General features: G+C 30.5%; 1 protein-coding gene across 1 annotated transcript in view; it reads left to right on the top strand.

Annotated features, from left to right (window-relative positions):
• The first annotated feature begins 1,401 nt into the window (after positions 1-1,401).
• LOC107437913 (uncharacterized protein DDB_G0279979) overlaps positions 1,402-15,786 on the top strand; it is a 31,752-nt gene continuing 17,367 nt past the window's right edge. Inside the window, exon 1 of the mRNA XM_016050053.3 lies at positions 1,402-1,606. Coding sequence (XP_015905539.1) covers positions 1,589-1,606 — 18 coding nt within the window. The 5' untranslated portion in view covers positions 1,402-1,588. The remainder of the gene's footprint in view (positions 1,607-15,786) is intronic.

Genomic DNA, 15,786 nt, shown 5'->3' with positions numbered 1-15,786 from the left:
AGCAATGTAATATGTATGACATAATTTGTTAATTTGTTGTGATGTGAGAAAAATATAAGTTAGAGTGAACAAAATACAAATGGGCCCCAATAGCACCTAATCATTTATCGACGTAATATTGATAAAAAATATGTTTTTATTATATTGTGTAAAAATGTAACTTTTTGGTAAACGTAAAATTTTACTCTTCGTGTGCCTTGTTTCAGCCAGTGGTATTTGAAGGCATACTTTTTATCGACTTGATTTGATTTCGTAATTTGGTACGTGCGTGGCATAAAAAAAAATGTGTTTAGTAACTACAGCAGGAATTGAAAAGTAATGGGAAGCTTTTACGATTGGTTTGCATTTGAAGGAACGTGTTCTGTATTCATATTTTGCCAACGTCCCATGTTAACAAAAAGGGAACTATATGAATGCCATTCATTAAGTTTTTAACTCATACTTAAGAATATTTTTGTTTCATTTTGTTTATTCTAATATATTTAATATTTTAACGCCCATTTACATAACATTCTGTACTGGCAAATTGATAAGTTTAAGACGACTTCGTATTTTTCTTAAAAAAAGAGAAAAAAAATCTAACATGTGCCTTTTAAAAAATATGTGTAGAAACTACAGCGGGAATTAAAACGTAATGGAATGTTTTTATGATTGGTTTGCATTTCAAGGAAGTTGTTCTGCATTCATATATAACCAACGTCCCATGTTAACAAAGGAGAATTATAGGAATGTCAATTTCCTATTCATTAAGTTATTAACTCATATTTAACGATATTTTTGTTTCATTTTTTTGTTCTTATATATTTTAGCACCAATTTACATAACATTCTGTGCATGTAAATTGGTAAGTGTAGGACGACTTCATATTTTTTTTAAAAAACGAAGAAAAGTGCCTTTATTTTTTTATTCTATTACTTAGTCACTAAATTTCAGTTTATATGGTTTTTATTATTTTTAAAATCTTAGTTGTACAATTCAAACATTGAGAAACGGTGAAAGTAGACACTTGTAATTGTAGGACATTTTCAATAACTGATTGGAAAGTTATTGTAAAAATTCTCCAAACCCTAGATAGGCCACTTTGCTCAGACTTTCACTTCTGACAAAAATAAATCAGACGAACTTGAGTTTTTAACTGACGAGATAAAGTTTAAACTCCTCTTAAAATACCACGGATTATCTTAAAAGTCTATAAGTAGATTTAATCCAAATTCAAATACCTCATGCAAACTAAATGAAAAAAATATTTTTTCCTTTTCTTTCAAAGATTAGGGTCATATTTCAAGTTTAATAAAAGTATGTTTAGGTGATGTGATTAATTTTAAGATTTTAGAAAGGAGATTTTCTGCATTTCAGCCTTTTGCGCGTCCTTACGAAAAAGTCGCTTTTTCCTGCGTCGTTGAGCTATTCAGTTTGACACTACTGCGCATGTGCCACCCACACAGCCACCAATCTTTCAAAAATCGATAGCGAAGGTAGTGACTAAGTCTCATTGGTAAATATACTAACTTAAAACGTCTATCCCCTAAGAAGATCTCCCCATAATACTCTCTGCTTTTCGTTTAGTTAAAACATTTCACGATAAAACATGTCACACTGCAGAGTGGTAAGTATAATATTGAAGAAACTAATCATTCTAAATTGAAATGAATGGATTTGAATTTTGTTTAAAACTTTAAGACCTTACGAAATGCACGTCCTTGTTATGACCCGTTGTTTCTGTGTAATTTTGCATTATGTATTTTGTTGAGAATTAAAATCTAATCTTAGCACCGGAGATTAAAAATGTCTGCTATGCAAAATGTGTGCATTCAATGATGATGGCTTAAATTAAAATGATAATGGCTCAAAGAAAGATTATGGGTGATACAATAGTATACAGTTAAAAAAATTGTACAACCATATCTAGTTGATGTAGTGATCCGTGATAGATTAATGCAGAAAGTTAGTTTTAAAAATAATTTTATTTTGCACGCAAATTTTTTATAATTATACGAAATAACGGCAAGTGAATTGTTTATTTTCAACATCAGTCTTAAATATAGAAATATAAAATACTTTTAACTGAGTTGATAAATTGCATGTAAATAAAACTTAAAGCATTTGTTGTCATCAAACATTGTGCATGCTTTTTTTTTCTCTCCAGAAAATATTGTCTCGTGAACAGTTTAAAACGCTATGCTCCTTTTTTTTATAAGAAATAATTAATTGATAAAACTTTACTGTAAATGTACTTTAGTTATACCAGGATTGAGAAATTAGTTTGAAAAATAATTTTGAGTTTGTAAACATTTGGCATTATCCGGTAAAGAAAACGTTAAAAATATCAATAATTTCTACATTAGTAAATATAAAATGCATTTCAATTCTTTGATTAATTGCATGCGCGGCAGTTAAGAAAAGAATTTACTGAAGTTGAGGTGTGCATTATTTTTGTTTTAATAAAAATAAGTTATGTGAATAATTGTAATTTTTTGTCTGCTTTTTATTTATACATAAATTAGTTTATTTCTGATAAACGGAAACTTACTTTTGTATGACATTGTACATTGTAGTCTTAAGCCAGAAATTAATATTTGCAAAGACGAGACTATTATTTCGTATGCGTCATTTCAGTATCATTTCACATGTAATTGTATTACATAACCATCTAATATGAATAATTGAACTCGAGAATGCATCAGAGAGAAAAGTTTTATACGGTTCAAATGAAATTACGTTTTAAAGATGTTGCATTACGATTTTCGATTACACAATTCAGAATTTTGAATATAACATATCGTTTAAATACTCAGTTCAACAACGTCGTCTTAAATAGTAGGTAACATATTTACTACAGTTGGTTGCTTAAAAATAGTTACAGCTTTAGATCTATTATTATTATTACTGAATACCCGTTTTTCGTACAGAGTAAAGAAAAGGAAAAAAATAATCAATAAATCAGTACACTGCGAATTCATGCTCAAAACTTAAAGACATATACATAGACCATTAATTAAGCTAAATTAATTCCAATATTTATTTATTATTTTATCTTTCCAGCTGTTTTTATATTGTTAAAATTAGCAAAATAGATTTGAAATAATTCTTGACATCAAAATAAATATTAAATGTATTCAGTATCATTTTATTTTATGACAGTCGGTGAACAGCCGACCCAATTTTGAGTTTAAGACTACCAATGTTCCTTTTAATTTTGGATCTAATCCAGAAGACAAAGGAACTCTTGGATCAAGTATTGGGAGGACTTTTTGATGGAACAAACCCGCATTTGCGTTAAGTGGAGAGGAAGAGCATGAGAACCTCTAATGATTAGCCTGACGGCTAGCCATATTCCGTCTATTACTGAGGATATTTTACGTCAGCACTGTGATCGATGCGAGCCGGGAGAGGAATTTGAATCCCAGCCAATGCTGGGATCGAACCCGGGTCACCTCGTCGGGAGGTGAGCTCTCCGTTCACTGTGCCACCACGGCATTCTACTGAGCCACCATTCAGTATCATTTGGCATGGTGGTGTTGCTTGAAGCCAACTCAAGAGAATTAAAATTTACCACAATCAAGCAATTTTCTCTAGTACTTATTTATTCAAGTGGCCATAAAAACCTCCTTCCACAGCATAGTTTTTACATTTCGCCTGAACGCCATTTAACAATTAAATTTGCTTTTTAGTACATAGCTTATTTTTTATTTCAATTAATACCTATTATCAAAATTAATTAAGCATCATTGGCTTTAATAATAAATTGGAGATTTTAAATTTTTCTTCTAAACAAATTAGCACTATATCTCTGTGGATTTTGCTTTTTAGTGTGTAATTTATTTTTGTTTCAATTAGTACATATTACTAAGATTTATTAATCATCATTGGCATCATAAATAGAATGGCGAGTTCTTATTTTTTCTCTAAATGAAACAACTTTGTAAAACTTCTATATTATTTTTGTTTAATGTTTCAAATATAAAATATTACCACAATTAACCAAGTCTCATTAGTGTAAATAATAGTATGGAATTTCTTTTTGAGTTTTTCCTAAACGAATTAGTAATATTTCTCCGATAATTTGGATTATCAGTGCATTACTTATTTTAATTTCAATTACCGTTTATTTTATATTACTTAGTTTAATATATAAACATGTTTTAAAAGCTTAACTATAAACAAAATATGAGCGATAGCTCTTCACGCTGTCGTACCACAGGTCCCTGGTTCGATCCTCGGGCCGGGCAAGGTTGACTCAGCCTTTCATCCCTTCAGTGGGTCGATAAATGAGTACCAAGCATGCTTGGGAACTAAACACTAGGGGTTCCACGTTCGGCTGACCACCTGACCGGAACAGCTGCTGCTGCACCCCAGAGTCCAAGGTCAAGAAAACTGAGATGGGCACAGTGGGCCTTGGCCCTCTTGGACTGTCGCGCCGCTGAGTTTAGTTTATAAACAAAATAAGCACAGGGTTTCAGATTAATTTAGGAATACTAATTTGATGACGTTGTCCGCTTACTCTACTTTATATACGTTGATAATTGAGTATAACATAATGACTTTTTTTAATCTGACATAACGAATAAAAAATAATTAAATGGTGAGGAACGTGCAATAAACAATTTTTTATTATTACTGGGAGCTATAAGGTAGCAACCATCACTGATGTTATCTTTAAAATATTTGATAAAATATAATCGTCTGCAATTTAATTTATATCAGTAACTAGTTCTAAGCGAATGAGAAAAATCCATTTTTCAAACGTCTCTTAAAAACAATCTAATTAAAATTTTTGAACGATTTTTTGGATCGGGGACAGAGGTTCTCCACAGTGCGTAGCGTTTTTAAAAAGTGCTTAAGGTTGCTTTTTTCATTGGGTGTTTTTAAAAAGTGCTTAATTTTCCCTTTTCGAAAATGAGATTTCTGTTCTTTACCATGTCGATTTTCGCCATGTATTATGCAAAAGCGGGCTTTCCACATTGTTCGATTCAACGTTTTCACAATTCATTCAGCCGCAATCTATTTCGGCTCACCGTCGGTCCAGTATGAAGGCGCCAATCATTTTACATGTTTGATGAAGCACTTGCGATTCCGCATGTGCGTCGACTGAGCTGGTTTTGGTGAGATTATTGCACTCTCATATGCAACTCTGCTGCATTTTGCAAGGTATTCTCAATGTCAGGCTTCATTTTCCGCCCTCTGATATCGAACCGAAAAATATCTTGATAATTTTATAATGGCTAATATAATCAGGAAAAGAGTTCTTTGTCAGAAACTAGTTATTTTATTGTGATCACGTGAAACCTTTGAAAATTATTTTGTATTTTGTTAATGTATATAGTGCTTAAAAATAGTGTTTGAGTGTTGAAAAAGTTCTTAAAAGGTGCTTATTTTTTGTTGAAAGATTCGGCTACGCACCCTGTTCATGAGCAGATTAAATTTCAGTATGATAAAACAAAGGGTTCAGCAACAGTAAAAATAGACACACGCAGACAAACTCTTCATTTTATTATTATATGTAAGGTGTTAGCTATTTGCTCAAATTTGCTTGACTAATGGACTTATTCGTTGAATCAATTAAAATGTCCAATCTCTAACTGCGAAAAATAAAAGAAGTAATAAAAAGAAGTTTACCAAATTACATAATGAATTTCTGTGACGGTTCCATTAAGATTTTTACATTTAAACAAGTAAGAAATAGCGGTGTAATTATTAAAAGTACTATACTTATGCCATGGATAAATTTTTATCAATTAGTGCCGCTAAATCTTCGAAGATAAGATTTTGACTTAATTATTTTCACTAATTGCCTTTAAAAGTATGCAGAATTTATCATCTCTTTCAATTCTATTTAAATTTGTTCTTAAGCTATTTTCTTTTTAGAAAAAAAAAGAAGGAAAAGAAAAGAAATAAAGAACGATATAGTTGTTTTTTAACTCTTTAGTGAATAGTTATTAAATAACACTTTCGCAGATACTAATTGTTTAATTCATATACAAGGCATATTATATTTTAAGCGTTATTTGTTACCGTTACTAATATAGAATCTTAATTCCCTTTTTATACCTTAAAATAAGTACTATTTATTAAACTATTCTTTACTAAAAAGTGTAATTTTTCAGTTATAACAATTAATGTGACTACGGCTTTCGTTTTAGATGTGACAAAAATAAAATTATATACTTTTTTTAGTTCACATGAAAAACATTATTTTATTTTTAAATAACTTTATAGTGGCTGTGATTAAAAACATTGGTATTTTGACAATGACTTTTGTTCAATTATGGGCATTTTGTATAACAGTTAAGATTTCAAGATACGTAAAATTCAAAAAGATTTCACCGTAAGCCAGTAATTATTTTTAGTTGCAATTGTTATTTTCATTATGGAACAAAGACATTTAATTTACATTTCTTCAATAAGTAAAATATAATTTTTCAAAAGTAACATTTATGATTATTTTTATTACAATGGTTACAAATTTGGAAAAAAAAATACCTTCACCTTAATTATGTTTCATAAACGTTTTAATCTCCAAAACAATAGTTTTTACATTCTCTCAAAAAATTAAGATGGAGAATAAATCATTGTGGTAATGTATAAATCCTTTTTGGAATGTTTTCTTATGGAATGTTTCTCTTTCGGAATGTTTTCTTAAATATTATTATTTCAGTTGACTTTTTCTTTTTTAAAAAATTGTTATTATGTTATGCGAAAATAATTTGAAATAAATGTATTTCTTATTATTATAGTCTATTAAGCATTTCGATTTATTACAAAAATTAATACATTTTTATAAATAATATCATTTTAGTCCATAAAAATATTATTAATTATTCGAATCAAATACAAAATTACACTGCAAAATTTCATAACCAGTGACTTTACTTCTTTGATATACAAAATTCCTTGCAGTGAATGTTTCGAACTTCAAACAAATTTTACGTATGTTTTATGAATGAGTAAAGAATAAATCATTTAAAAAGAGTTCAAATAATATAAGTATAGGAATAATTTAGGCATTGCAATAACAAACTAATCTGTTATCAAAATCAAATAAATGTCTTAACATAAAATCTTATGCATACCATTAATAAATATGTGCTATTAAATGTTTTTTAAATACTTTTTTTAATAAAAATAAAGAACTTGGTTCAATCGGGTACTTGTATCTAATAACATGTTTGTGCATGGTTTGTTTTCATTACAGCTTTGAGCCTTGGGTTTATTATCAAGCTGAATCAATTTTTGGATAAGATTAAGTTAGATAACTGCAAAAGACGTGATGCCTGTGCGTCAAGTCTAAATGGCTGACCCACGCGTGACGTTGCTTTAAAGTATCCAATTATCAAAGTCATAAAAGCATATGTTTAAAATATAAAATTAAATATTATTTTGAAATAAAAACGTTACGAGCAACAGAACATTTTAAGCGTATTTTATTTTTCGTATAAAGTATGTAAATGTATACGACATTGTTAGAAATTTCTCTTAAAAAATGGTTAAATAACAATTTGTTTAATTTTAATTTTACCATATTAAACCAAAGCAGGCAAATAACCACACGAAAGATGGTATTCAAACTGTTAACCGTGAAAAAAATCATTTATGAACTATTTTCACCTAATATGGTTAAGCAGAATTTTACTCGCGCTAACTAGGCCCACTTTATGATATGACTTAGATCCTTGCAGCAGGTTACATATTATAGCAACGAAGATTAATCTGCCTATCTTTTGAAAGGCTGAACGGGGGTTCGAATCCCAGTATTGATACAATATTTCTTTCATTCCTTCACATGAAGAATTTCCAGTATTCTGCATCCCCAACTGGTAACTCTGGATTATTAGAACACAATAGTCTCATTCACGCACAGATGAAAGCATCACAAAGCTGCTTAACACAAAAAAGTATAGTATTTTCACTCTCCCACGATCTATGGCATCGCCAGATTAACTAATTAAACCAAATTCCACGATTTATTTGACGAAACACAACTCAAATACAGCCTGAACGCAATATCCATTGCCTAACGAAAAGCCTAACTCCAATGTCTAATTGAATTTTCTTTTTATGGCTTTGAAACCATACTAGTTGCAAATGGTTAAAAAATAATATAGGTAAAAAATTCCCCTAACCGTAACCTTCAGATTTGATTGTATAGTTAAACGCTTGTATGTTATTTTACTGTAATTTTAAAGTGAAAATTTTAACAGTATAAAACATATTAATATTTATAATATTTAAGCATATTATAGACATTTAATTGTGACACATTTACATCAAAATCGTAGAAAGAAACTATAAAAACCAAATTTGTCTACTTAACTTAAAATTAATGATTTAAACTGTAATATTATGTTATGAAATTGACATTTTCAATTAAAGTGTTGTAAGTTAAGGCTTCAGAGAATACTATATAATTCCATTAATTTTCATTAGTTTTCAAGACATTTTAACTTGAGTCTTTTTTTTTTTACTTTATCTTTTAACTAATGCATTTTTATCATTTCTTTTTATATAGGTTTTAAAAAAAGATGCCGGCTCTTTCCAGTTCTTTTTTTGAAAATGAAAATTTTAAATGAAAATTTTTAAATCAAGCAAACGCAGACATTAACTTAATTTGGCATTTCTTTTAAGTGATATTGACTTTATAATATTACTTAATGATCATTTCTACTTGAAAAAAGACCAATTTTATAACTATAAATGAAATAAATCCTTTAAATTTTTTGTGAAATTAGCTTATTATTGCTCACATAAAACGATTTGGTTTACTTTTTCAATATTTTCTAGCCTTTTAGACATTTTTTTAATATTTTATAATCTATGTTTAAATATGAATCACAAAGCATATCTATTATATTTGATCATAAAATATTATATTTATGTTGGAAAAACTCATATTATTTGAAGTTAACATTGAGACACACTAAATCAGGGCTCTCCAACTGGCGGCACGCGGGCCGCATGCGGCCCCCCAACACATAATGTGCGGCCCGCCAATTTCTTATTCAGGCTGATCGGCCTCAGTTTTCCCATTAAAATGTAAGCAAATTGTCTTATAATCCTTCTGTTCCATTGTTTTATAATTCATAATTCAACTATTAATTGTTATTGTATAAGAGGTAAGATGTTATTGTTCAACTTTTTCAAACTGCGGCCCACCAGGTGATCAGTGACAGGAATTCTGGCCCGTGGGCTCTTTGCAGTTGGACAGCCCTGCACTAAATCATAGTCATTATAATGAACAGAAAGTTGCAAACCGTAAAACTTAATTTGAAACTTACTGTGTTTAAAAAAATCCAAATATTTTTACAGAATTCGTATGAAAATTAATTTTTATGTTAATCAACATTTTGTACACAGCTTGAATTCGTAAAATGCTTTGCATATCAGCATTAAAGTGAAAGCAGAATGTAAAACTAATATGTTGAAATTAAATAAACAAAAAACATATTTTAATGGCAAAAACTAAGAAAATTCTCTTTCAAACTCACGCACTTACTTGGGAAAAAAATATGGGCGATTCTACTAAAAATATGGAAAATTTTACCGTGTTTCTGGCTGTATGGAATCACAAAACATGTTATGTAAGAATTTTAAAACTAGATCAAACTTGATACTGCTTCTACTTTTATGAAAACAATTCATTTATAGTTCATTCATTTATAGTTCAGTTAGTTGGAAAGTCTTCTCCCCATTTTGAAACCTTAAGCACTTAAGATGGCCACTTCAAAATCTGGCAATGGCCGATTGGATAGGCCGAGGGCCGCTGTATGTTAATGATAGGCCAGGGCGGTTGCCAGCATACCACTGATGGGATGGAGTACGGCGCCACACTGGAAGCCAACGATGTTTTCCCAGGGAGTGGATCTCAGTGGGAGTAATACGGTTCAAACAGTCCATAGGAAGATCACAGCCATTCATGGCGAGCACATCGGCTGTCTCATTGCCATGTACCCCGACATGCGATGGGATCCATTGGAGGCTTATTAGTGTCTTCTGGCCTATCTCAGATAGAAGCTTCATAATCTTCTGGCCAGGAATATCCAACATTTCCAGCCAGTTCTTGAAATACTGAATAGAACTCCTACTATCGGTCAATATCCAAATGCAATTATTATCAGTTGTCTGGACATAATTTAGGGCTGTTCCAATAGCCATGATCTCAGTTCTAAAGACTGAGCAATTGTCAGGGTTTCGGATGCTGATCCTGACTTCACTATCATTGCTGTTGACAAAAACACCACTCCCGATTCTACCATCTTCCAACTTGCTACCGTCAGTGTAGATGACCATGGCGCCAGAAGGGGACAACCTCTAAGGCCAGCTGTTTCAACAGGTCTGGATGGTCCACCTGTTTATTGGCTTGAGATCTCAGATTGTCATTAAAACTGATGCCCCTAAGGGTCACCGTAGGAGGCAAACAATTTAGAGTGGTTGAAGGAACGACCTCAAATTCAATAAACCCCTCCTTCCTAACATATTCCAATGGGGTGTCTCTTTTCAAACGTAATTGGAATGTAAACGTAAACGTAATAGGAATTACCATCAACGGTAATCCGTTGATGGTAATAGGAATGGTAATATGACCATATGGTAATATGAATGGAAAAATTACCAAATAAATGTTTTATATATGCCATAAATTTTGGTTTTATTGCCAAAATTATGGTTTTTGTTTCACTAGAAATGTCATTGCCATACAGTACGGTAATTTTATCAGAATTTTTTCCTCATTATAGGATATAGGGGTAATCTCAAGCAGATTTACATGTATTTTTTGTCTGTTAGCCATTTGAAAGTAAATTTAGAAGAAAGGCACCATTCATATAATTTTTCTAAAGAAAAATAACTGTGTTGTTGCAAGTTCTTCTTTTCTGTGATATATTACTCTAATTTACATACATCAGTAGAAAAAAAAGTCAAATTCTTTATTTACATTGATTAACATACTAAAAGCAGTTAAAATTTTTTGTTTGCTTTCTCTTACTATTTTAATATGGTTTTTTTTTAAAATTTTTTTATATAACATCTATAGAGGGAAGTTCATCCCAAAGACTCAATTATTGACTTTAACAATTATTTTTAATATTTATTAATAATTATAGCTGTGCAAGTTTTTATAACTCTTTTACTCCATGCTGGTCAAGTTTCCCTCATACTGGGTCAAACTGCTTCTAAATAGGGATGTTTGAACCAGTTTGTACACTCTTAAAAGAAGGGTCATTTTTTCAAAAAACACCCTTTAGTAGTGAAAAGGGTAATTTATTATGAATAAAGTAATAAGCAAAAAAATATGAGTAAACGGATAATAAACTTTATAAGCTATCAAATAATGTCAAAAAATTTTATCAAGCACACAATAAATTAGAAAAATATTTTTGCAAAAATTGGTAAAATTTCCCCTGTTTCCCCTGCATATAACCCTGTATTTTAAATGTCATTTATAATATTTTCAAAACCCTTATAGAAATTAATTTTTATTAAAGAAATCTCATTGGCTTTATTTATTTATTTATTTATTTTGTGAGCTAAGTATTTCAGTGAACTTGCACAGGTGCATATAATTTCCTGTTGGATATATTTTTTTTTACCTTTTGGATACAATTCTTTTTTCAAGTTTCCGTATTCATTAATTTTAATATAATGAAATTCCAGTCATCCATTTGTTAACTCAAAAATACAACGTCAATACAGAAAAGCAAAAATAAAACTACACTGTGCAAAATATATTTAAAAATAAAATTGCAGTGTGTATTCAAATTTTTTCATTCTTAGTCTTATTTTTAACACCTTTTCTTACAGTGCTTGTTCTTACAGTGCGTAATAATACAACAGACATATGGTGCTTTAATCACATGTTATAATTTTGAATAAAAATACACAGAAATTTTTTTTAAATGATTTTGACACATAAAATTTTACTTTGAATCTGTCTTTTTGAATTTTAGGCGCTATACGTATAAGTTGAGCAGTTAAATCAGTATCATGAACCATAATACGGTTCAAATTTGCTTTAGAATTAATTAGGTGTTAAATTAAACTATGTTTTTATTATGTGTTTCAACATAGCCTCACATAAAGGTTGCAGCAAATTTTAACGATGTTATGGTTCAACATATTCTTACAGAATTGCCATCATAAATGCTCGTAGTTCAATCGTGATGACTTCAGTTATAATTGGCCAAATAAGGTTTCTAAAAATATATGTTAAGGATGGTGTCTAGAAAGCACCATATTGAGTAAAACTAATATAAAAACGGTTAAATATTTCAAGAAAAATACATCAAACCAAATAGCTTAAAACAGATGCATTCGTTATCTTTTAAAAGCTACTTAATGATACCGAATTTGATCATCCACCTCCAACTCCTGTGTGTGGGTGAAGGGCAACTTTGTAATTTTAGATATGAAACCCTATTTTTTAGTGTTAATATGGATGTTCCAGTAAAAAGTAGCTCAATTCGATTTACTGATTTATGATTATTGGTAGCTAATAAAAATTAAATTGAATACAAGTCGTGTAAAATGGCGATATTTCAAAAATCCATCAGATTAAGATCATAAAAATAACCATATTTTATATAATTTTTTTTTTACTGATTTTATTTAATAATTTAAAAGAAAAATCCGAAACAATTTTATCTATTTTTTTAATCCAATAGGTCTCGCTATAATTTTATACAGCTTGTACCCCATTTTAATTTTTGTTGCTTGCTAGCCATCGTTAATGCAAAATGTATAAACCTAAAATTTAAATTAGTTTTTTTTTTATTTTAAGGAAATTAGGATTTGATCATAATTAAGATTTTAAAAATTCTTCTACCCTACTTCCATTTCAAAAAGTTTGTGGGGATGATAGCTATCGACAATGTCAACCTTCATCTATGAAAAGGTAAACCACCATAGAATCGAGTCAACATATGTCTTATATACTAGTGAGATGGAATAATATTTTTAAAGTTGTAGGCTCACTACAGTACTCCCCTACCAGAATTATATCTGTGATAGAATTCGACAAACGGATACCACTAGTTGATTCATTGCTATTTTGTGTGAAGCCGGGAGAGCTGTATTAAAATCACCGTACTTTTGCTGATCGTGATTAAATTAAGGGCCGTGATCGCTCCTGTTACCATTTGTAGTCTAGTGTATGCAGGCCGACGTTGTATGTGATCGAGACTGAGTAGCAACAGTACGAGGAGGTGGATAATGTCGCAGTCACGTGTAACAAGTCAACTGTTTAATGTGGACCATCCATCGAAGTAGGCGTGTTCAGATCGAAGTGGGCGTTACTGTCAAGATAGGAGTGTTCATATCGAAGTGGGAGTTTCTGTCAAGGCAGGCATGTTCACACCACTTTCGAAGGTCACCAATGTGGGGATGGTCACATCTACCATGTCAACCTTCATCTATGAAAAGGTACCTCACCATATAATCGAGTTAACATGTCTTATATACTAGTGAGTTGGAATAATATTTTTGTAGTGGTAGGGTCACTACAAGTTTTTCGGTTCGCTATATGTTTCTAGAGATACTAGACCGTTTCCATACTTCTTTTTACCCTATGTCGCGTGACATATTTCGTTTGATGCATGATGGTACATTAAAGCACTTAATGAAAGACTAGGATTTGATCTCCAGGGAGATCAGCCAGGTGGCACTTGAACCCGAGCCAGCTTCAAATCAATGGGTATCAGCTTGTCGCGGAACGAAAGGCGGCTGATTCACAATGCATTTATTTATTAAATGGGGGGCTATTTGATCTGCAAAGAAAATGAATCAGATACTCTTTTGACGTTAGTGCAGCTAGTAATAGGGTTCTATTCCCAATTGAGGCTTAATTCTCACCCATCTTTTTATCGATGGGTATCAGCTGGTTGAAGTAAAGGCGGCTTATTCGCAATACGAACCAAATTGTTACCACTCTGCCATTGGACATGAAATTGTGAGTCTTAACCTTTCCCTGATCCACAATGGGCCGCAGCGGGAATGCTTTCTTTTATGATTCAGCTCACATTTAATTCAGAAAGTCAGCAATTGAACATATCCTTTCGTTACTAACGACAGTTCTGAAAGTAATTTTCATTGCCTTTCGTGACCGGTTTTATTTTTATTGGCTCATTTGTCTTCGAGATGTGGTAATTTCCTGGGAAACATCGATTCTTAAGCCTGTCTGGGACTACATAAGTAGCCTGTGGAATGGGACTTTCTTTTCACATTTTACTTTTTGATTGGTTCCAAACAAATCGCCTTCGAACTAACAAAAAAAAAACGGAAAGAAAACAACTTTTGTTTGACCGTTCAGCAAGAAATCTTTGAAAAAGAAATCATAAGGTTTAGACTGATTGCGATTCGAAAGAATTTGCAAAAAGTAATTTTCTTTGAAGTGTAAAACACGAAATTATCTTCGCTTTTATATTGAAAGGAAAATATTCTTTTGTCACTTTGAAGACGAAAAGGAAAATGATTGAAATTTGCGTTAAATAGTTAAATATTTGTGAATATAAAAAGGTAAAAAAAATCTTGTTTTTTATTTTTTTAAGAGAATGTCTTATTTGTGTAGTTAGTTTCAGAAAATGAAAAGTAGTATTAATGTTTCTTCTCATAAAAACTATTAAATTCTTTGATTAACTGATGGGAAAAAATTCAGCTCTTGCTGTAAATGCATGAAACTCTTGAATTTCGTATCTTCTTCTTCATTAAATTTGAAAAGAAAAACCCATTACCGCTATCGGATGAAACTTTTTTTTTAAATCTTTATGAAAATCTGCATACTATGCTACTTAAGAGTTGCTTTGTTCATACATTCAGTATTTGATTAGTAAAATTAGTATGCTACTTGTAATTTTAATTCGATAACTGATTTTTAGTACTGTTTACGTTTAGCATGTGATATGTAAATTTAGGGGTATTAATACAACTTGATTATGTCATCTTAACAACTCCTTATATAAGTATTAAATTGGGTTTTACTATACTATTTAAATAAAATATTAAAAAACTGCAGTTAGTTTAACTTTTTAAGAAATTCATTAAATTATTTTATAGTATGTTAAATAGTTAGAGAATTAATATTCTTCTTAAACTGGATGATAGTTATAAACAGTTAAAAATAAATTATTTTTAATATTTGATATCTTTTTGAAAAAGTAATTCTTCTGTCCTATTCACATTGGTTGGAAGAAACTTATTTCCGCCAGGTTCTTTTCTAATTTTTTTAAGATAGATTTCCTATTCCTGAATTAAACACGATAGAAGTTTTGAACTATAATATTTAGTAGTTTTGATTTGGAAATTTGTATCGAAATAACGTTTTTAAAAGCCTAACGAACTCTATTTCGACGTGCTTCTTAAATTCTCTAGATGCTACTAGGAGGTTTATAACATGCATTATGAATTAATATGCGTCAAAATCTAAATGTGTAACTTGATAAATCAACCGCAGAAGATAACTAACTGAAACTTGTTGCAATACTTTATTTCTCGAAAGCAGAAGTTTATAAGCAGTTCAAAATACTTTTAAGAAAACTTTCGACATTAAATTATTCAAGGCATATTATTTTCTGAAAAGATTTCAATTAATCAAAAATTATCGTCCATAACTTCCAGTAGTTTTCACGAATGAAATGTTTAGGAACGTATTCTGGGATCTCTTGCTCTTTTACGGATTGTAATTTCAACGAGAAATCAATCCCGTTGTGATTTAAATATAACCCGAAAACATTTTGAGTTTTCATTATTAATTAGCATTATTATTAACAAGGAAGTTTATCCGATGAGCCACTCAATAATATC

This window comes from Parasteatoda tepidariorum, chromosome 2 (genome assembly GCF_043381705.1).
Source record: "Parasteatoda tepidariorum isolate YZ-2023 chromosome 2, CAS_Ptep_4.0, whole genome shotgun sequence".
Classification (NCBI taxonomy): domain Eukaryota; kingdom Metazoa; phylum Arthropoda; class Arachnida; order Araneae; family Theridiidae; genus Parasteatoda; species Parasteatoda tepidariorum.
This window is presented reverse-complemented; position numbering and strand designations above follow the sequence as displayed.